General features: G+C 40.4%; 1 protein-coding gene across 1 annotated transcript in view; it reads right to left on the reverse strand.

Moving 5' to 3' along the window:
- Positions 1-1,503: 1,503 nt before the first annotated feature.
- Positions 1,504-24,204, reverse strand: part of ano5a (anoctamin 5a) — a 65,501-nt gene continuing 42,800 nt past the window's right edge. Inside the window, exons 12-20 of the mRNA XM_067380579.1 lie at positions 17,049-17,123; positions 14,535-14,763; positions 14,022-14,200; positions 12,492-12,589; positions 12,120-12,250; positions 9,608-9,813; positions 6,960-7,162; positions 6,772-6,877; positions 1,504-3,739 (exon numbers count right to left, since the gene is read on the reverse strand). Of these exons, the coding sequence (XP_067236680.1) occupies positions 3,503-3,739; positions 6,772-6,877; positions 6,960-7,162; positions 9,608-9,813; positions 12,120-12,250; positions 12,492-12,589; positions 14,022-14,200; positions 14,535-14,763; positions 17,049-17,123 (1,464 nt within the window). The 3' untranslated portion in view covers positions 1,504-3,502. The remainder of the gene's footprint in view (positions 3,740-6,771; positions 6,878-6,959; positions 7,163-9,607; positions 9,814-12,119; positions 12,251-12,491; positions 12,590-14,021; positions 14,201-14,534; positions 14,764-17,048; positions 17,124-24,204) is intronic.

Raw genomic sequence — 24,204 nt, forward strand, 5'->3', positions numbered from 1 at the left:
GTGGGTTTTTTGTTCAGCAGTGGCTTTCGCCTTGGAGCTCTCCCATGGATGCTATTTTTACCCAGTCTCTTTCTATTTGTTGCCTTAATTCAGTGTTTGATTAAGTTAAAAGGTTAGTTCACCCAAAAATGAAAATTCTGTCATTCATTACTCACCTTCATGCTGTTCCACACCCATAAGATCTTCATTAATCTTCGGAACACAAATTAAGATATTTTTTGTTGAAATCTGATGGCTCAGTGAGGCCTCCATAGCCAGCAATGACATTCCCTCTCTCAAGATCCATTAATGTAAGCTACTAAAAACATATTTAAATCAGTTCATGTGAGTACAGTGGTTCAATATTAATATTATAAAGTGACAAGAATATTTTTGGCACACCAAAAAAACAAAATAACGACTTATTTAGTGATGGCCGATTTCAAAACACTGCTTCAGGAAGCTTTGGGGCATAATGAATCAGCGTATCGAATCATGATTTGGATCGCGTCAAACCACCAAACTGCTAAAATCACGTGACTTTGGATCTCCGAACAGCTGATTTGACACGCTGATTCATTATGCATCAGATTTCAACAAAAATATCTTAATTTGTGTTCCGAAGATTAACGAAGGTCTTAAGGGTGTGGAATGGCATGATGGTAAGTAATAAATGACAGAATTTTCATTTTTGGGTGAACTAACCCTTTAAGGTCATGATTCAAGTGAGGCCTGCGGTTCTTTAGATGTTGTTCTGGGTTCTTGAATTGAACAATGAATCGTTGTTGCAGTCTTGAAGTAATTTTGCTAGGCCGGCCACTCCTGGGAAGGTTTTTTTTTTTTTTCCCTGTTTGTGGATAATGGCTCTCAACTTGGTTTGCTGGAGTTTCAAAGCCTTAGAAATGGCTTTGTAACCCATTTTTGTAACTTGAATTTCTTTAGATTGCGGCATGATGTGTTGCTTTTTGAGATCTTTTAGCATGCTTCACTTTGTCAGGTTCTTTTTAAGTGATTCAACAGGTCTAACAGTAATCAGGCCTGGGTGTGGGTAGTGAAATTAGCGGCACAACCAGTTATTAGATTTTGGGAGTAATTACTTTTTCACATAGGATCTGTTTGGTTTGGACAGCTTTTTTTTAGTTGCATTTTGTATTTACTCTGGTTATCTTGGTGTAATATTAAAAATTGTTTGATGACCTGAATCATTTAAGTGTGACATTTGAAGAAAAAAAAAAAAAAGATCATGAAGGGCACGGATACTTTTTCACAGCACTGTATGTATACGTAAGTGTGTGTGTGTGTGTGTCACAAATCACAGTAGTACAGTACTGTTTGTATTAAACTCTGCAGCGGTGAGCCATCAGTCTTACTGCTCTGCTTTATGGAGCAAACTTTATCCTACTGAACTGGATATATGAAATTTAATTTAGCTGGTGCTGAAAATTACCCTCTCTTAAAACCCAAAAATTTGTCATGAGATGTCAAAGCAATGTGTACAACAGTTGAAGACTATTGAATTTGTGGATTCAATATTTTATTTGGTGACAATGGATTGCTTAAAGTATGAAAAATTGACTACATTTCTGGTACATCAGCAGTAGAGAAAAACACTCAGATTCATATCCACCTCCAAGATAACATGCATAAAATCAACTTAAAACAGTAATCATCAAGAAAAAACAGATAAAGATTAAGGCATAAATGTTGATCATTTTGATCACCCAGAACCACTCTAGAACTTCAACATCTAGCTGAAACTCTAAAAAGTCCAGGTGATGTTTTACGATAAATGGCTTTTCATTTTGTAGCACAGCTTGCACATAGTTAGCTACATAAATCAACAGTGAAATATTCAAACGGCATGAATAACAGTTCTTCAAATGATAAAACAATGATCAAATTCTTCATAACAGAACCAGAGACTTTCAACAAAAATATCATAATTTCCAACTTAAATATTCAAGTCACAAATAACAGCAAAATGCACATGCTACGACTTTTCATCATCATTAGCATATATACATGTCAAATTTCAACTCTCCATGGTCCTCATTACAACCATTTGATGTGAAGTTTCTGAAGCTTTTAGTCCAACGCCATATGATCATTTCATAATTATGGAGATTCACAAGGTTTCTTTGTCCACACATATAGCTCCATAACACTGAGACCAATTACTTCTCAATAAGTGCTTTGTGCAAAACATAAAATCAAAGTGACTGTCCTTCTCCGACCTCGACAAAACAGTAAATTAATTGGAAAGGAAGTACAAACAATCACTCAGCGTGGATTTTATAGTTGAACAAACAAAGGCACATTAAAAAGATATTAGCTTTCTAACATGGCCATTTAAATCACAGGAGCAACTTTGGCTTTGAGAAGATTTCCTGCACATCACTGTAAAACTTTAAAGTGCAGATTATCTTATATGAACAGAGTGACAACTGCTTCATAAATAGCGTGAGCGAAAATTAAACACCATCACCCAAACAGCACCGTGTAGTGTGCATATATGTATATATGAGTATTGGTGCTGCTGCAATCTATGAAATAATACTGCTAAATGATTTGAGTGCCAGTTTTTGTCTTACATTTTAATCATAAAAGAAAATACACTAAATTTACTAAAAAAAAAACTAAACTAAACTAAAACACTAGTACATAATAAGAAACAACTTACAGAAAATTACAATTTTCCTGAAAACCCTTTTTAGATATTATGAATTTCTTTTAACATGAATTCTGAACATAAAGTAAATAGAAGTGTTTGATATTAAAGTCTCATTTTAAATATCCATGCATATGACTATGATTTTAAGGCATTTTATCTTTGGTAGCTTAAAGGCATTCTAAACAATAACGTCATAATCGTCGCTGAGTACTTGTGTTCTGACGCTGTGTGAAGGAGACATTCTAGTTGTAATTCAGAGTGAAACACACAAACCTGTCAAGAAAATGTTGGTTTGCAACCATTACGTTTTTGACTGACGCTTCAGCTGCCTGATTTTCACACAGTGTTTCTTAAAGAACATAAACAGCCTGTACTGTATGTTTGTAGTGTCTTATAGAAGACATTGGCAACATCAACAGAGAACAAGGATGTGGAAGGAGAGAGAAGACTTGATTGTTCTTGACAAGTGCAAGTGTCATTCTGCATAGACAGAAAATGAGTTACAGCTGAACTCATGTGGCTTTAGATAAGTGTACTGCACATCAATAGATTTATAAGATTTTTACTTTGAATCTCTTATTCTATCATACAAACTCAGATCTATTGGATGCTTCCTTTATGTAGGCATCACATGGCTGACAATGAGGGAGACAAAATATGGGAGTGATTTGTCAAGGAATACCCCAAACAATGAATGTGGTGTGAAAAGTTTATCCAACATAAACCATGAGATATTAGGAACTAGTGGCGTATGATTTTGTGTTGAAAGAGAGATGACTGGTTTGTCACACGGGCTAAGTGTAAGCCTCTCTCTTTGGCTTTCAGGTGCTAGTGAGGTCAGATAGGCCAGTGTTAGGTCAGACAGTCTGATACCACCTCGATGTTCATAGGCGAGGAGGCTGTGGTCGGACATGTGCACTGGTCAATGTTCTGGCCGTTCTGGCTAAGCTGGATTTTGAGCTTTTCCAGCTCATAGTCGTGCAGGTACTCCTGGATGAGGTAGCGCTCACGCTTTACACGAGCTTTCACGTCGGACGGCACGTCGGGGATCAACCACGCCACAAAGAACTTCACCACAAACACCACATGCTGAGAGAGAAGAGCATTATTATTACAGAAAAAAATAGTATTGATGACATAAATATATTATAAAAGTCAATCAAAGTAAGATAAACTGATAAATTAAAAGAATTAATAAAGCAATATCACATGAGCAAGAGTGCGTTATGGCCGTTCACACAGAACACGTTCTTATATTCCACCAACAATGTTTATTTTTTTTAAATTGTTGGTCTACATATATATGTAGACGTAACAAGCAAACAAGTGCACCAGTACTAATTGTGCACTTGTAGTGTACTTCAAATCTGTACTTGTAGAGTTTTATTACTTAGTAATAAAACAAATTTTTACTTAATTATTACTAACTTTACTTAGTTCAAAATGTACTAAATTATGACATCACTGCAAATGTTGTAATTAATATATTTAAATACAAGTTTCAATACAATGACAATAAAGTATATTTTAGTTTACCATATGATTGATGATTGACAGTGCATTTGCAGTACACTTTGCTCACCAGCTAGTTACTAGCCACTGGCCACAATTTTGACATCGATACCATGAGGAAAAACTGCCATATAGATATTTTAATATTATCTCATAATTTGGCAGCAGGTATATACGGCTGCTGTCACTTTAATGGTGCATTCACACCAGATGCAAATGAAGCGTTTAGTGCGAGTCATTTACAGACATCCTGCGGTGCGAATAACGTGGCGCGAATTGAGCGTTTCGGGTGTTTGATGCGCTCGAATCACGCGTTACGCACATCAAACGCCCGAAACGCTCAATTCGCGCCAAGTCACTCGCACTAATCGAGTTGAAAAATCGGAACTTTGCCGAATATTTGAGATGCGTTAACCAATCAGGAGCTTGCTCTAGTAGTGACGTGATTACGACGTAGTGCGAGGAGGCAGAAATCCGAAACAAAAATGGAGGACAAAATCATTGTCGCTGTATGTGGATACCCGGACCTGTATACAATATACATCTTCGTACTTTTATAGAAAAAGAAATAAAAAGGATCTTGCTTGGAATGAGGAGGTCGGACAATCTGGCAAGTTGTAAAAAAAAAAAAAAAAAACGCTCTTTACTCAATTTGAGCTATATATATACATATTGAGACTACAAGCTAGCTAAAGCCGGCAAATTGAGCTTATTCGCCGTATTTTACAACTAATTTCCTGCTGACGAGTTGATGTGTTTATTCAGAGGAAGTGTGCAGAGAGAAGTGGAAGAGTCTGGGACACATATATTCCTATGACGCAAATTTGCTTCTGTTGTGAAGTGAATTTCACACGCGAATGAAGCGAGTAAACTCAAAATGTTCAAGCTCCCAACTACACGCGAGTAGCGCGATTTATTCGCACAAGTCGTGTTTGGTGTGAACGCCCCATAAGACCTGACGCATGGATCCATTATACTTTAACACATGCATTTTCTTTCTCATCTTTCTCAATTTAGTACTGAGAGGCAGCTTTATGTGAGCGCACTTTGGGTGTGAGCCCAAAATCTGCGGGAAGTAAAATTACGCGTAATACGTGCAATCCCAAGCTGAAATTCAACCCAACAATTCATCCAGAGCAAATGAAACAAATGAGTGAGGGAAGGTGGGTTTGTTTGTCAACTCGTTGTCAGAGAGGTGAAAGAGAAAGAGCAGCTGGTAGTGTGTGTGTTATATATATATATATATATATATATATATATATATATATATATATATATATATATATAAAAAATATAATATATAAAAAATATATATATATGTCAGTGGCGTGCGGTCCATATAAGCTGCGAATGCTCTGCATACCCAAGCCATTCGTGGACTCGGCAACTAATATTAACATTATAAATTACTATTAAATCCCTTGTTTGAGGTGTATCATAAAGCCTACATGATTTTTTCCGTTTGCATAATTTCAACTTTTTTTTAAAGAACTGATAGAAGAACTGATTTTTTTATTTTATTATAGCCTACTTATATTTATTATAATGACATTTTTTTTATTTATAATTGTTTTACTTATTTTTAATAATTAATTTAAAAGGTACTTGTCTTGTGGCATACATTTAAATTGACGCCATGGTGTTTTTTATTTGTCGTGTCTGATTTAGATCTGTGTCCTAAACTGATACGTTGAAGTATGTCGTTTCTGTGACACTAGCGGCACCTAGCGGATTACAAAAATACATAATATTTTGCAAACACACCTTTCGCATGTTGTGCCTCCGTTGACTCAAATGTCACAAAAGCTCTTACAGATACTTGTGAAGGTACGTCTCAACAGGTAAATATGGGCTACTCTCAATAAAAGTTCCAACATATTAGAAATACTTTTCACTGTTTCTATTTGTCATGAGCAAGCAAATGAGTAAACTAACGATGTCTAGAGAGAATGTGAGCATCTCGCATATTAGCTATGAACCCATTCAACGTAACTCTATTGGCCACATTTATTTACATGACGCACCACACAGCATACCCGGTTAAAAAAGTCACCGCTCGCCACTGATATATGTATGTATTCTGCAGAAAAGTAGTAATTGTCACCTTTTTAGATATTTCAGAAAAATCTATATTTTTGACAACACTACATTTAGTTTATTATTTCAGATGCCTTTTTAAAAGACTACAACTCAAAAATGTATATATTATTATATATAAAATTCAACCCACCAAAGTGGCTAGTAAGAGTGACTGTAACACGCCACTGCTGAAATAACCGCATTTGGTGGGTGTTAATTTTAAGCCCTGAATACAAAAAATTATGAAATTACAAATAAAAATGTACTTGCGTCCTACTTAAAAGGGTCAAAAAGCACTCTAAAGTTCAACTTATTTTAATAAACTATAATACATTTTCAATCAATTGCAAATAACATGTAAACAAGTGTCCAAAAACATTACATTCAGTTTACAATTAAATACTCTCTTTGAAAGTTTATTAATATATATTATTATTATATAATATAATATTATTTTACATAAAATTCAAAGTATGCTAAAGTTTACTTCTTTTTCAGAAGGGAATGAAAAGAATTTAAAGAGCCCATACCTCCATAATGATGATAAACGCCAGTTTGGCAGCTAGAATGTGCCAGAACTGCATGTTATGTTGGTACTGTTTCTCGTGTCCTGGAGGGTAGCGGTAGTCGCGGTAGCTAGAGTATCAACAGACACATTTGTCAGTGTTACCATAAATCTTTCTATAGAAAGACACAGTACAAACATACACAACAGTACCTGCAGGTGGTGATGTTGGAGCTGTCAAACCAGTCTGGGTTCTCGCCGTCCTCTGGACGGTTTGCAGATGGAATCTCAGAGATGTTGAAGACTGAAAGGCTGTTGCTGATGTATCCTTCCATACTCTTCTCAGTACCCGGGTGATACACATACAGATACACCAGCCGAGGGATCATGTCCGACGTGAATGAGACAATAAAAGCCTGACAAACAAATGAATGACATTAGGTCTTACACTGTCTTTTGTTGTTTGATTAACATTAATGACACAGAGAAGATTATTAGGCTGCTGTCACTTTAAGAGCAAATGCACATATCCATTATACTGATACACATCCGGTTTACATTAACTGTTTACTTTCACTTGGGACAAAACCAACTGTGCTTACATGAATACTCCACAAGATGGGTATTTTGGCATAATTGTGTGTGTATGAAGAACTGAAATGAAGAGAACTGAATTTGCCATTGCATTCTGTGCGTGCACTTCAGCTGTGTGTCAGACATAGCAAGCACCACACTAAGTTGTTTTTTTACAGCTTATTGCACGGAACCAAGCTTTCATGTGTACCAATGATTCTTATTAGCTGATTCTTTTAAATGAATCAGTCCATAAGACTCATTAGCTTAATTAGCTTTTTGGTTAGAAGGTTTGATTTTTTTCAACTATTTGACTTAAAGGTACAATATGTAAGATATTCGCAGTAAAATATCCGAAAACCACTAGGCTAGTGTTATATATTTTGTCCAGCTGATTACTAACAATATCTCTAATGTTTTCAACTACTTGTAAATCATGAGAAAATTCCCATTCGAAACAGTGACACGGGGCAGTGCAGTCGCCTGTCAATGACATCAGTTACTCTTTGTTACCGCCTTTACTGACGTAGAAACCACATGACAACAGTGCCGTGGACAAATGCGGAAGTGTCTAGCGTTCAGCAAACCACTAGTTTGCTTCAAGTAGTTCCTTATTTGCTTCTTGCACGTTTTATGGTGGATTGTGTTACTTATTTATGGAACATAATTACTGTTTACCATCTGCCGCTGATTCTGTCGACAAGGACAGCTCCCGTTAACGTAAGCGTACGGGCCAACCAAACGACCCAAGAAGAGTTTGGGACAAGAGGAGAGAAAGAGCGATTATCGGTGTCGGAGAATATCGGTGTTGCATTTTCTAGATGGAGAGAGCTTCGCGACAAACTTCACCTAGAAAGAGATGCCGATCTCGCTTGTGTTTTACTCGACAGGTGAGTTGTTTTGATTCGTATCTTTACAGAAAACATATGCCATTATAACGATCAACACGATTAGTATTATGGGGCATACACGCCAAACGCAGGGCATCACGTCTCTAGACCTGCGTCTTTGCATTGACTTTGTATGTAATCTACTCGCGCAAATCGTTTGATATTTGTTGAACAAGTGGTAATCGTTTTCATATCATCTGACTAAACAGTAATCAATTAATTTGATAATTTACTGTAAACTATATTTGCTGTATTGTACTGCAATATAGCATGACGCAATATGTAATGGTGGCATGTGAAAATTGTCTTTTTCAGACACTTACGAAATCCAGTATTGGATAGATTTTGTTAGTTACTGTAGCAGCTACATTGTAGTTATCATAATTTTACATCATAACCTCACAATAAAAATTGTGCTGTCAATACATATGATACATATGGTAAAGCGGAAGCAGCGCCAGCGATTGTGTCATAATAAAAGTCCCGCTGCTTGTGAGGTGTGTGTTGCGCAATCGCTCCAGCTCCTCGTTCAGCTCCCACAACACTCGGTCCTGCTCTGCTTCATACTACAGTAACGTTAATAATCGCATCCATTAAAATGTTTTCTTCCCAAGTCCTACTGCACTGTCTGTTGAGGTGGAGACCACATGTCCCAAGATTCCACACTCAAACTTGCCGTCATCAAGCTACGCCTTTGTTTTGAATAGGCCTCTAGCGACCTCTATCGGAAAAAATTATCACATACTGCACCTTTAATCCATTTAAGTTGAGAGTACATAAAAGATTTTAGTTGTGATAAAATAGCATTATAGAAACTAGGAACAGGATTTCCCCTTCCCATCATGCTTTGATAGGGAGAGTAAATGTTGAAATATAATGTTATTTTATGGGTTTTTTTTTCATCAAAATGAAAAAAATCGGGACACTTGTTAATGTTTAATGTTCTTTTATGTTTATATTTAAAACAGTTTCTGGTATGTTAGGGTTTACCATGGTGGTAAATTATAGATCATGTGCTTGGGGTGAGGATCTGCTAACAACAATTAACATTGTTTTAATAAAAAAAAAAAAACTACTTTGGCCATGCCATGGATGTAACAAAACAGTCTTCTGGATAACATCTAACAATGTTCAATTTAACTGGATTACTTGTTTTAAATTTTTGTTTGATATTAATATTAGGATAATTGAACTTGATAGTTTTGGACAAAATGAAGAATGTCTAAATGAACTAAATGGCATTGAAATCACCTTATGTAATAAACTTAAGTTTACAGAAATAAACAATGTTAATAAAATGCAACATAACCCAGTTACGTGGAAACTGTTGACATAAAAAAGTTAAGTAAATCCAATGTATAATTTTTTTGAGTGAACCAGTTTCTGGTACAGACTCACATTGGTGACCACTGAGAAAACGGCGATCATGTTGAGGATCTCCTCCCATGCACCAATGCTGTGCGCTTTGGCTGCCACGGGCCTGCGGAACTGAGTAGTGAATTTCCAGGCATCCACTCGCACTTCCAAGATATTATTCATCAGAGCCAGCAGAGGAGCCAGCGGGAAAGAGGCCACAAACAGGGTGATGAAGCCAAACTGAACAACTGCAAAACAAAGATGAAATGATGTGCTACACCACACAAAGATAAGCTACAGCGCCATCTGTCTGTAAAACTGAGTCATTGCAGGTTGAAAGCTTGTTCATATAGAAGTTGCAAGTAAATCAGTGTAAGTGAAGCTACTTTGAAACTCTAGTCAAGTTACAAGCAATTCATAATTAGATTTAGTTAAGCTTCATTAAAAATACACTTTTAGTGTAGCTAATTACTTTATAAAAGAATTGCAAAACTAATATTTTTTTAAACGATAATCCTTAGTCAAGAAGCACCATATTTATTGTTTGACAGGAATGAAAGTGAGGCTGAGAGGGACAGAAGTACAGTGTGTTCAATGGATTGCTCACAAAACAGCTTTTCCTAAAAACTTTCAGTAGACAAAGACGTCATAAAACTTGATTTTTGAAAACTAAGACCAGTGCATGTCACTGTAAAGTCCCTTCCTCACAGCCTCATTTTCATCTATGTGAAATTCGGCCAATAGGTCTATAGCTAACAGATCATAACAGATTTACATAAAAGTTACTTATTTGGCACAACAAGACATCCCAACATCTCAAAACAACAAGGATCTCAATTAGGGTGACAGATTAAAATCTGAACTAGAGTTTTGCTAAGAAAAGCCCTTAAATGAAGATACATAAAGTGTTTACGTACAGTCAGATGGTTTTTAATGCAAAACAAACCCTGACAGAGTGAACAACCCCAGTGCAAAGCCTGCTCATTACACAGCAATGTATGAAATTAAAAAGTAAATACATGGGCATGAAATATTGATTTGAGTTGAAATTATTTCATTCGCATTCTTGTAGAGACCACACAAAGAAAGAACACAAGCAATCAGAATCAAGTATTCTAAAGAGTTTTGTAATAATTTAAGGTCATATATTGCGTGTATTTTTAAATACCCCACACATCATTTTTTATAGCATGTTAAAATTGCCACTTTTTGGGGGTGAGCAAAAACGTGCCGTTTCAGTGTGTGCCCTTTAAATGCAAATGAGCTGCTGCGCTTTGCCTAAGAGGGCGGAGCTTCAAGAGGTCATTCTCCAGTGCAAGGAGTCTGTCAGGATGACAGAATGCACAAAGAATGATGAAAAATGCTCAACAATGCAGGGGATGAGGAAAGAGTTCTTCTATTTCATTAAGAAATCTTTTATTTCAGGTTTGTGTATTAAATTACACAGTGGTGTGGGAATTCATGACAGCTTTCGAAATGACGAACTGACTTTATTGTGCTTTGGCTACAGTAGGTAGTTCCAGTAAGAACAACAACCATGTGTGTCATTTCTGCAGGCCGCATCTTACTCTGTGAGATAAACAGTCACTCTTTTCATAGCTTTTGCTGGCTTTGTATCTCTCCTACTCGTTGTCTAGCAAAAAAATCCCTCATCACTAAACGAAAGCTTAAAAATGAAGGCCTGATTATTTCAGGGGCCTTGTCACAAGTCCATTGTTTTTGAATTTCTGTGTTACTTTTGCTAAATTTGGTAATCCTCTTGTACCACTGTCCTCTTTTGTGCTAAGAAATAAGTCTCCTGACAGTTCTCTCCCAAGTGGTTACATTGTTGTCAGCATTAAGTCTGAGAATGATTCAGTGGGCTATATAACACTTTTAATTGTCAAGAAATTACTTCTCTTTAAATGTTTTGGTTCAACATACTTACCTGTTGATCAAACATTGCCTTAAACTTACAGCAGAAAATAGGTATTTTGTTTTATTTAATACTTTTAGGAGGGTGCACTCATTTTTGCTACACAACATTTTATCACATTTTATCAATTATTATTGTATGCATAAAGATAAAAATGCTTTGGTGGAATCCGGCTTTTCCCGTAGATGGTCTGCTCACGCTTTAACCTTGCGCACGATCAGATCCGTTTCCTCACTATAGACATGTTCAGTTTTTCTGCTAAATAGCGAATACGCCATGGTGCGAACGCAACTGGCTTTTAAAGGGAATGGGAGACGAGACTCTGGTTGGTTTATTGCGTGTTAAGCCCAAAACACACCCATTACTCATTAAGAGAATAGGGACAACCCTTTCAGACAATGTGCCGGGCGCACAGACCATTTTTCCCATTCTCAAACTAACAAAAGTGGATTCGGACACGCCCTAAGTGCACTTGCACTGTGCGCTTTAGACTATGTGCTTAGATTGGCCCCTTATGTCTAAAGAAAGCTAACATGTTTTCTAAGTAATTGAGTAATTGCTGACTTTCAGAAGTTTCAGAGGGGATGTAATCATTTATGCTGTGCACTATATATATACAGTATATCTCCATCCACTCACCCATCTCCAGGTACTCGTAGAAGAGGCCAAGCTGACCGAAGGTCTGGAGGTCATGATCCTGCTCCCAGCGACTATACAGACTCTCCGGATGATTCCGAGCACTTCTGCTCACCCACCAGTTACGCAACCAGCTACATAAATAAACATAAAGATATAGAAATATATAAAACGCCACCCACTATCAATAAATAAATAATTAACACTAATAAATATAATAAACTGCATAGAAACTCACAGTGGCCACATTAAGTGGATCAAAATTATTGTACTCTATTTATTGTCATGAAATTAAGCATTACTTAAGGTATATATCCTGGTCATGCAACAGATAATGATGGTTATTTGTGTGATTATGATGTCATGGGGACTTACGGGACGAGCGCTTCCTGTATGTTCCCCCAAACCTGTTTACCCACCATCACTATCACTAACTGAGTGGTTAACTCAATCAAACAGCCGCCTGGCTCGCACTGAAAAGACAATTATGATCATCATAAATAAATGATTACTTCAAATGAATCTACTAATAATTCATTACTATAATTTTATAAAATAATATGCATTTGATTGTGCTTTAACTCTATACTTAATTCATTTAAATTAGTTCCACAGACAATAAAACAACATTAAATGCAAAACAACATTTTAACCCTTGTGCTGTCTTCATTTGGGGGCTACACTCGTGGTCTTCGGAGTCTCTGGAGACCCCAGGCAACAATTTTACTCTGTTTATTAATGTTTTTACTCAACATTTGTGCAGTTTTTGGAGGATTTGTGATATCTTTTCACAAGTTTTTTTTTTTTTTTTTTCAGTTGGATTCATATCTAAATGTTATGAAATCACAATTATAACAATAAAAATTATTTTTTGTCAAAGTTTAGCATTTTTTGTACGGAAGAAAAATACGTTTTTCAATAATATCATCAATAATGTCATCTCCAGAGACCCCGCTTGGAAATTGGACAAAATCCATTCTCAAAATCAAAAACAACGCACAACACACATAGACAGAAGTGGCACACTTCCAAAAATACAAAAAACATCCTCAATACAAAATGGACATGCTCACACACGCACACACATAAAAATAATAAATATTTATTTTATTATTTTTATTATAAAATTATTATTGAAAAACTGATTTTGCCCTGTACAAAAAATGCTAAACTTTGAAGTAATTTTTATTGTTATAAGTGTGATTTCATAACATTTAGATATGAATTTAATGGAAAAAAACTTGTGAAAAGATATCTTTCAGTCATTCAAATAGCACATAGCAACTGAGCAACTGAGCTCTGCAGCCATCTACTGGTAAAAGTGATAGTTTTTTACTTTTAAAACTGCATTTTTCAAAAGATGGATAATTTGACATGGTTTAGTGTAAGATTTTTGCCCATGTTATCCACATGAATGAAAGTTAGAAATCTGGGCCTTTTATAAAGTGAATTTTACATAAAAAGTTGTTTATGCATAAAAACCTATTTTAAAAATATATATATTTTAATTTATTTATATAAATTTAAAAGATATCATGAATCCTCCAAAAACTGCACAAATGTTGAGAAAAAACATTAATAAACAGAGTAAAATTACATTGGTTTTTTAAAAATATTTTATATTGTTACAAAAATTACATTTTGTTGCCTGGGGTCTCCAGAGACCCCGAAGACCACAAGCGTAACTTTCTTTTTTTACACTAACATAAAAACAAGATTTTTCTTTTTTTGTAGATCTTAAAATTGTTAACCAATGTACAAAGTCTCATGCCATCTGGACAAAGAGAACATTTTTTTTTTATTTGAGCAAACGTCGTTTGGGGTCTCAAAAGACCCCGAAGACCGCACAAGGGTCAAAAAGTTAAAGTGGCATGGAAAATCATTTTTCTGGGATCTCAGGTCTACCTCTTCATTTCTCAACCCACTCCATTCGCCAAACATGTAGGCATATTTGCCAGGGTAACCCACAAATTTGCCCTTGAAAAAGGCGACGTAGAAGCAGGAGGAATAGTAGTTGACAAACTGGAAGAGGAACATCTTCACTGTCAGCTTGTTTTCATACTCCACATGGGTTTTAGGAACCTCTGTGGACAATATGTGAATAAAAATCAGTGTGCAAAACCACAGAAATCTGTATATTATGGAAATACATTAATAATTGTACAATATATGACAGTGTTTCTATTATTATCTGTTACATGATTTAGAACACTTTATGAATTGATTGGAACAAATCAGAACAATCCATTCACAAAATAGAAGGCACCAATGACAAATAAATACAATAAATTAATAGAACAGTTCATCAAAATTAAAATAAATAACATTTATTTATTATATTTATTAAAAAGTTACAATATAACTTAAAATTTTACTCCGGATAATGAGGCTAAGAAAGAGCTCTTTATTTAGACTCACCCATATCAGTGATCTTAATGGCTACGCGCTCATACAGGAAGTTCAGAATCATGATGATGACAAAGTTGATGCAGGAAGCAGTGACGGATGTGGCAAACTGGGGTGTGATGAGGCTTCCAACCACATCCAGTTTATTGGTTGGGCTGTCTTTCATGATGCTGGCAAATGCTGCGAAAACTGCCAGACGGTACGCTATCACACCGATTATACTGGCGATAATCAGACAGATCTGGGTTTTGGGGTGAGAGAGGTAAACGTCAAACACACAAAACAACTCATTCACTGCAATTAGTAGATACTACTCAATTATTTATACACAAATATTGTTAAAAAAAAGATTGATCACTGTGAAAACTATGAACTAGGACACACCAAAACAGTAAAATGCTACATGCTGGTAAAAACATGCATCTTCAGGCAAAATGCTCTACAACAAACATCAGATCTACTGATTTAACTGACTTACTGATGTGTGATTCTGTGTCCATACAGTCCAGCGACTTATTAAAATTCAATATTAAGTCTAACACAGATATTATCTGCTATATAATATCTGTATATAATAGCTCTGTTTCCAAACTACTACTATCTACTACCAACACAGGCGGCTGGTTCCAATGGCAGTGGAACCTCTTAAGTGCACAAAGGCAGACATTAAATACAATATATATAATAATATAATACCAGTGTTGGGGTAACGTATTACAAATAACACGAGTTACGTAATCAGATTACTTTTTTCAAGTAACTAGTGAAGTAACACATTACTTTTGTGTTTCTTTTTTTATTGCTGAAGTAAGAGTATTGAACTTTCTTCCCCTGTGTCATTTCGCTTTTGGTGTAAAAAGAGCCTTTACATTTGCCAAAAAACTTCTTTACTTCTTAAGAGAGTAACGCAATATTGTCATGTATTACTTTTCAGAGTAACTTTCCCCAACACTGCATAATACAATATATAATTTAATACACAATATTATACACTCCTTATGCACAGTTTACAGAAGATTTAATTCACAATTGATTTAAACTGTTTTTGATATTAGCATGTCGCTAAGCTAATGACACAATACTCTAATAAACAATGAAAGTGAATTCATGCAAATGTTGAGAAAACAGTCTATTACTATTTTTATAGATACTTTTTGGTATTAAATAACATCCTTGTAAATAATGCCTTAAACTGCTGAATGTAGACAGCTCACTAGGTATTGAAACAGAGCTAATATATTCAGTGGGGTTCAAAAATCTGAGACCACTAGTGAAAATGCGTAAAGGATTTTATTTCTTATTTCTTATTTGGTTTGGCAGAATCGCACATATTTCTTGTTCAGCTTATCACAGTGTCCTGACCAGATGCGTCGGATGCCACGACTCATGATAAAGGGTATCTTTTCCATGCTTTTTGTCCTAACCAGTCATGACAGCGATACACAACGAGCGACAGGATTATATTTTAGAAACGGTTTCTATTCCTGCAATGTCACGACTGGAACAACAACATACAAGGTATGACAATGATAATATCATCTAATGATTATGTGCTTTATTTAATGTGAATTTGAATATAATTTTAAGTGACCTTTATAGCCATACTGAAAGTGACAATGGATAATTTACCTCAGATCTTGAAAATAAATTAAAGGAACCAACAACATAAACTGTGAACAAATAAGCACACTCTATGACAAAGATTGTTTTCACATAGCATCTGGTTAGAACATGGTGCTCTATCATAACATTTATGATGTTTAAAAATCGTAAAACTTTCCAAGTATCTCCAAGTTTAATTCAATTTTGAATTCCAGATTTTCAGTGTTGTCTAAGGATGTGACGGTTTCTTACCTGGGAGGCGGGGTGTCTTTTCCAGCTCACTTTTAAATCGCTTACAGTGCATGTCCACTGGCACAGAGCAGAGCAGCACAAGCATTTTCAATTAATTCATACGGAAGCTCAACTTCTATCGGAATGAACTGAAAACGCTCGCTTTGCACCATTGCGGATGCCCGTGCGTCTGTGTGCATTTTACTTTCGCTTTCGAATTAGCCTCAAAACAGTATAATGACAAACTCGCTTAAATAGGCGCTTTTACATTTTGCTTTGAAACCAAATCTTCCGCCATTGTCTTGTCAGTCAAGCTGATCTGTGCTGCGACTCTTGTTTGTCCCACGCTGAATTGAGCAGATGCGTTCAGTTTTTAATTGCAGTGTTTGTTCTCACTGAACTAATTAATTTTTTTACTACTATAAAAAATCAAAATGACGGTGGGGGGCGCGGTGGACAAGTGAGGTAACCGGTGTTGTGGCTGAACACCGTACAACAACAGTAACACCGACTATCACAGCAAGCCTAGTGTTGTCTACAACTTTTGGACCCCACTCTGTATTTTTGTACATTATTGGCATTATGCACTAATATAAAAAGGTGACAAAATTTGTACTTTACTGTATAAGGAAAATGAATATGAAAAATTGAATTCTTTGTCTGCTAAATGTAGCAGACTGTTTTGATGCTTACCCAGAAGAGTACGGTGGCCCCAGACAGCATTGAGCGAGCACACTTGCTTGTTAGAGGTAAATAAGGCTCCAACTCCTACACAGCAAGCAAGCAAAGCAGGGAACATGAGCAACCACCACCACACACCTGGGACAGGAGCCCTAATCTAGCACTGTACTAGTGCCGTCAGTGTCCGCACTGCTGTCTATGAGGACTCTTCCTGTTTCTAATGAGATCTCTAGAATCAGATCAACTCTATGACTACAGTCTCTCAAAGCTGGGATCACACTGCGAGCAGGTCGCTAATGCTATAAACACACTCAAACACGCATCAAACTCTTTCGTCCTGTGCCTGCCTTACCCACAAGACAACAGTGGTCCAGCACAGGATAAACCTGCCTGTTTTATCAGCTGGTGTCTGGTCTAGAACCCACTCCTGTTCCTATACAACACGAGCAAAGCCAAACAAACACGCACATTATCTAGTTTCTCAGTTGGCTGGTGGATAAACTAACCTTGACCTCCAACATACCTTCTGTTTGAGAAATGACAAGACTCATATTTAGCCCATTTTCCGACCATTTAACAAATTATTAGATGGCTGGTTTTTACAAACCCAATCCACATACGGTTTGAAATCTAATTGAATCCGAATGCATTTCAGGCCCTGTTTACACCTGGTATTAAGATGTGTTTTGGTCAACCAGATCATAGGTAGACAAGGAAGACACATTCCCGTTTACACCTGGTGTTTAAATCCGTCTGTTTTGTCCACTTTCAACCACTTCTGTCCTGATTTCTTCGAAGGGAGGTTCTAGGCATGGGTAAATGTATGTTTTTTTTCAGATCTTTCGATCTTGGACATACTAAGCTTGCACAATTTGCGCAAAAAAAAAACAGAGCATCAGCTTTCCTTTCTGCTCTGACAGCCGCAAGACCAGCTGAACGTGTGTTAGAAATCAGGAATGGTGAAAGAATGTTGTGCTTAGTACGTTTTTCATCTTCAAACCAAACTTGGGTCTTCAGCCTTTATGGCTGTTCAAACACATTTGATCACATGAGAGTCTACACTACAAAAGCAATCCGGCCGAATGTGTTTTCGACTACCTCTGGAAGTGGTCAGAAGTGGACAAGCTCAAAACATTTTACACCCCGTTTACACCTGTATTTTGCATCGTCCACTTGTGATCTGATCAACTGAAACGCATAGAATAATCTTAAAGGATTAGTTCACTTTCAAATTAAAATTTCCTGATAATTTACTCACCCCCATGTCATCCAAGATGTTCATGTCTTTCTTTCTTCAGTCGAAAAGAAATCAAAGTTTTTGATAAAAACATTCCAGGATTATTCTCCATATACTGGATTTAATGGAGCCCAAACGGTTGAAGGTCAAAATTACAGTTTCAGTGCAGCTTCAGAGCGTTCTACGTGATCCCAGACGAGGAATAAGGGTCTTATCTAGAGAAACCATCGCTCATTTTCTTAAAAAAAATAAAAATTATATATGTTTTAACCATAAATGCTTATCTTGAACTAGCTCTCTTCTTCTTCTTCTCTATTAGAATTCCAGCAGTGTAGACACTGCTAAGTGTATTACTGCCCTCCACAGGTCAAAGTTTGAACTAATTGTTATAAACTTGCACTAGCATATTGAATATGACAATTTAGTTCAAACTTTGACCTGTGGAGGGCAGTAATACACTTAGCAGTGTCTACACTGCTGGAATTCAAATAGAGAAGAAGAAGAAAAGAGCTATTTCAAGATGAGCATTTATGGTTAAAACGTATAAAATTTAAATTTTTCTCATTTATGGTTAAAACGTATAAAATTAATAAAATATTTTCAGAAAATGAGCGATGGTTTCTCTAGATAAGACCCTTATTTCTCGTCTGGGATCCCGTAGAACGCTTTGAAGCTGCACTGAAACTGTAATTTTGACCTTCAACCATTTGGGGTCCATTGAAGTCCACTATTTGGAGAAAAATCCTGGAATGTTTTCAACAAAAACCTTCATTTCTTTTCAAATGAAGAAAAAAGGACATGGACATCTTGGATGACATGGGGGTGAGTGAATTATTAGGAAATTTTAATTTGAAAGTAAACTAATCCTTTAATACCCAGTGTAAAAAGGGCCTCTGATCTATTCATCAGTCTCATTTTCACTTCACGGTAAATGGCATCTGTCCTGACTAAATGGGTCTACTATGAGCCACCTTATAACTCACCAATCTCACTGAGTCTAGTTAAATCTTTTCTAACTAGCCTAGTAACCTTTTTAACTTGCCTGAGTTTACATTATGTACAGTTGAAAAATATGATTAGCCAATATAAAATCTGCTAAAGGAAGAGATAAAACAATGAAGAACAGCTGCAATAAATTTGACAAACATTTAAATTCAGGGCAAATGGTGAAATTCAAGAAAATCTTGCAATAAACATTTACAGTATGAGAAAACAATACATTATCTGTAGAATGAAGAAAAAAATAGCAGTAGCATAACACAGTGCTAAATCAATCAATCATTAAAATAAATTGCAATTCCTTTATACAAGGGTTCCTCATTCATGGTCCTGGAGAGCCGTTTTCCTTCAGAGTTTAGTTCCAACACACCTGAATTAACTAAACAAAGTCTTTTGGTTAACCTGAAAATGGTGGCCAGTTGAACTGGAGCACAGCTGGAAATAAACTCTGCAGGTGAGTGGCTCTCCAAGACCAGTAATGAAGAACCCTGCTCTACATGATCAAAACTTGATCACATTTAATCTCTGGGACAGAAGGTAGTTCCCATTCAGTCGGTCACGTTCGACGTACGTCGGACAGACCGACGAATAGGAATCTCGCTAGAGAGGCCAATCTACTTCGAGTGTAACTAAACGAGCCAATGCACATTGGCATGCAATCATATGCATCAGCTGCTCGCCTCGCAGCGCGGGTATATAATGAGCAGCAGGTGCGTTGCATCTTCAGCTTTTCGCTTCGGAGCCAAACCTTCTATGAAGACAGCTACTGAAAGCGAGTGTGGTGAACGAGTCTCTCTTCAAGACGTCTCTTTGTTGCGAGGTGCAGGCGGACAGCGCAGCAGCGGGGCCGATTCTCCTTTTGTTTTTGTTTTTGCCTTTAATTTGATTGAGCAAAGCTGTAATCAGCGTGAAGGCCGTTCTCACGGCTGGTGAAACGGTGCGCCTATAGCGCTAAAAAGCTGTTGTTACAGCTGGTAAGAGGAGCGCCTTCAAGGAGAGTGCACACGACAGGCTGCACATTCCCTGTCTGTGCTGCAGCGGCTATTCCCCTGCGTGCTTCAGCACCTAAAAGAGTCAGTCCTTGAAAGAGCTAACACGAGTAGTTCGCGTCTTTTTAAAGATGTCGTTCTACTTGTGTGTTTCTGGATGCGGTCGTTACCTGGCGCCTCGGGATGGTCACCAGCGCTGTATCGCGTGCTTGGGCTTAAGGCACGCTGAGGCAGCGTTTGTGGATGAGTCATGTACCCATTGTGGGAAGATGACCATCGCGGAGTTGCGGTCGAGACTCCACTTTCTGCAAAGGGGTGGAGTCCCGGTCCCGACGCCTCGCTCCAATCCTCCTCAGAGGGTTGCTGCGAGCGGCGGGGCTGGTGACTTGAGGATAACGGTGAGCGTGCTTCCTTCGGGGAACCAACCCCCTAGGAACCCTCCCCCCTCGTGCGCTCCGCAGCCAGTAGAGCTGCCCTCGGAACGTGGTGGACCACCCCAGAGGTGTGTACCATCCGTTTCCTTCGGAGCTCCCCCAGACGACCGGATGTCGATCGCTGCATCGGAGGGTGAGCCTGATACTTCTGGGGAGGATGAGTCGGCGCAGTTGCCTCCTTCGGGGGTGACAACTGTGCCCGACACGGACCCGGAAATGATGGCTATGCTTTCCCGGGCCGCCAACAGGGTCGGGCTCGTGTGGAATCCTCCACCGTGTCCCGAACCCTCGAGGTTGGATGACTGGTATCTCGGGGTGGCCAGGGCTGGTTCTCAGCCCCCCACCCCAGTGCCCTTTTTCCCGGAGGTGCATGAAGAGCTCACGGGCACGTGGACGGCACCTTTTACTGCCCGAAACCGTGTCGGTGGGTCCTCCTCCCTCACCACCCTTGATGGCGGGGCAGCGAAGGGTTACACGCGCATACCCCCTGTGGAACGGGCCGTTGCTATGCAACTGTGCCCTAACTCCACCTGGCGGGGGAGCCGTCTCTCCCTTCCCGGGCCTGTAAGTACTCGTCGGATCTTACCGGCAAGGCTTATCAGGCCTGTGGGGAAGCTGCCTCTGCCTTACACGCTATGGCGTTGTTGCAGGTCCATCAGGCCAAGGCACTGAGGGACCTGCACGAGGGTGGTCATGATCCACAAGTTCTCCAGGAACTTCGTGCCGCGACGGACCTCGCGCTTCGAGCGACGAAGGTTACGGCGCGGTCAGTGGGTCGTGCGATGTCCACTATGGTGGTCCAGGAACGCCATCTCTGGCTGTGTCTTGCGGACATGAGGGATACCGACAAGGTCAGGTTTCTTAATTCCCCCGTGTCCCAGACCGGCCTTTTCGGCGACGCGGTCGAGAACTTTGCCCAACAGTTCTCGGCTGTACAAAGGCAGTCTGAGGCCATCAGTCACATCCTGCCGAGGCGGTCAGCTGCTGCACCTCCACCGCCGGCGGCACCTCAGACTACCCGTCGCCGAGGGCACCCCCCTGCAGCCGCCCCCGCTCCCGCGCCCCAGCAGCAGCAGCCTCCATCCAAGCGGCGCCGTGGAGCCGGTCGCGGGCGGGGCGCCCAGCCCGTCCAGCCACCCCCCAAGAAGAAGGGTGGCAAGGCCAAGTCCAAGCGGCCCTAGGACGGGCGACCCGGAGATGGAGGGGACTGCTCTTCAGGAGGTGGTGAATGCACCACTCCTTCCCCCGGAGGAGGGCCGGGTGGAGAATCTTTTGTTGTTTCCTTTTGTTCCGCCGCTGGCTCAACGGCCAGCGGTACCCAAATTTTCAAGAAAAGAGCGGTTTCCTTTATCTCCGGGTCCGAAGAGGGCTCGGAGAGCAGTGGGAGGGCTAGAACCTCACCACTCTCATCCACCTCTTCTGTCGCCAGCGGACAGCAGCGAGCAGCAGGTAAGCAAATCCTCGACTGCTCCCTCTGTCCACCCGTGGAGGCAGGTAAGTGTTGCACAGCACACTGTGACCCCGCTTCGGGCCGCCTCACACAGAGAGCCTCCCGGGCCGCGTCCCTGCGTTCCACCTCGCTGCCCCGCGGCGGGTACGCCGGTGGTCCCCTTGGTGCCGCTGGTGTGGTCTCTGGGAGCCTGGCTAGCGCTCCCCAGTCCGTCTCGCTGGCTCCTCCGGACCATCAGGCTCGGCTATGCGATTCAGTTCGCCCGGCGTCCCCCCAAGTTCAGGGGCGTCCTCTTCACTTCAGTGAAAGATGTCGATGCCCCTGTTCTGCGTGCGGAGATTGCAGTCCTACTGGCGAAGGACGCGATAGAGCCGGTCCCTCCAGCCGATTTGAGGTCAGGGTTCTACAGCCCCTACTTCATTGTACCCAAGAAAAGCGGCGGGTTACGACCGATCTTGGACCTGCGAGTTTTGAATCGGAGCCTTCACAAGCTACCGTTCAAAATGCTTACGCAGAAACGCATTTTCGAGTGCATCCGTCCCCGAGATTGGTTTGCAGCGATCGACCTGAAGGACGCGTACTTTCATGTTTCGATTCTTCCGCGACACAGGCCATTCCTGAGATTCGCGTTCGAAGGTCGAGCATATCAGTACAGAGTCTTACCCTTCGGGCTGGCCCTGTCTCCCCGCGTCTTCACGAAAGTCGTGCAGGGAGCCCTTGTTCCCATGAGAGAACAGGGTGTTCGCATTCTCAACTACCTGGACGACTGGCTCATTCTAGCACAGTCTCGGGATCAGTTGTGCGAACACAGGGACTTAGTGCTCAGGCACCTCAGCCAGTTGGGGCTTCAGGTCAACTGGGAGAAGAGCAAACTCGCCCCAGTGCAGAGGATCTCTTTTCTCGGTATGGAGTTGGATTCGGTCGAACGGGTAGCACGCCTCACAGAGGAACGTGCTCGGTCGGTGTTGAACTGCCTGAATACGTTCAATGGCAGGACAGCGGTCCCACTTAAGTTTTTTCAGAGGCTCCTGGGGCATATGGCGGCTGCAGCGGCTGTAACACCGCTCGGGCTGCTTCATATGAGACCGCTTCAGCACTGGCTTCACGGCCGAGTCCCGAGATGGGCGTGGCAACGCGGCACGTTCCGGGTGCCAATCACTCAGGAGTGCCGCCGAACCTTCAGTCCGTGGTCGGACCCTTTGTTTCTCCGGGCAGGAGTGCCCCTAGAACATCAATTGCCTTGAGTTGCTGGCAGTACGCCTTGCGCTGAGCCGCCTCAAAGGCCTGCTTCGCGACAAGCATGTACTGGTCCGTACGGACAACACTGCGACCGTTGCGTACATCAACCGCCAAGGTGGTCTACGCTCCCGTCGCATGTCGCAACTCGCCCGCCATCTCCTCCTGTGGAGTCGGAAGCATCTGAGGTCGCTTCGCGCCATTCATGTCCCCGGTGTGCTCAACCGTGTGGCCGACGAGCTATCACGAGCTGCGCTGCCCGGAGAGTGGCGACTCCACCCCCAGGTGGTTCAGCTGATCTGGAGAGAGTTCGGAGAGGCTCAGGTAGACCTGTTTGCCTCACCAGAAACCTCCCACTGCCAGTTGTTTTACTCTCTGACCGAGGGAACACTCGGGACAGATGCACTGGCTCACAGCTGGCCCCGGGGCCTGCGCAAATATGCGTTTCCCCCAGTGAGCCTACTTGCACAGACCCTGTGCAAAGTCAGGGAGGACGAGGAGCAGGTCTTGTTAGTTGCGCCTTACTGGCCCAACCGGACCTGGTTCCCAGAACTCTCACTCCTCGCGACAGCCCCTCCCTGGCCCATCCCTCTGAGGAAGGACCTCCTCTCTCAGAGACGGGGCACTCTTTGGCACCCGCGTCCAGACCTCTGGAAACTCCATGTCTGGTCCCTGGACGGGACGCGGAGGTTCTAGGTGACTTACTCCCCGAGGTACTTAACACCATCACTTCGGCACGTGCACTGTCTACGAGACGTGCTTACGCTTCGAAGTGGAACCTGTTCGTCGAGTGGTGCTCTTCTCGCCGAGAAGACCCCCGAAG

This window comes from Chanodichthys erythropterus, chromosome 24, assembly GCF_024489055.1.
Source record: "Chanodichthys erythropterus isolate Z2021 chromosome 24, ASM2448905v1, whole genome shotgun sequence".
In the NCBI taxonomy this organism is placed as follows: domain Eukaryota; kingdom Metazoa; phylum Chordata; class Actinopteri; order Cypriniformes; family Xenocyprididae; genus Chanodichthys; species Chanodichthys erythropterus.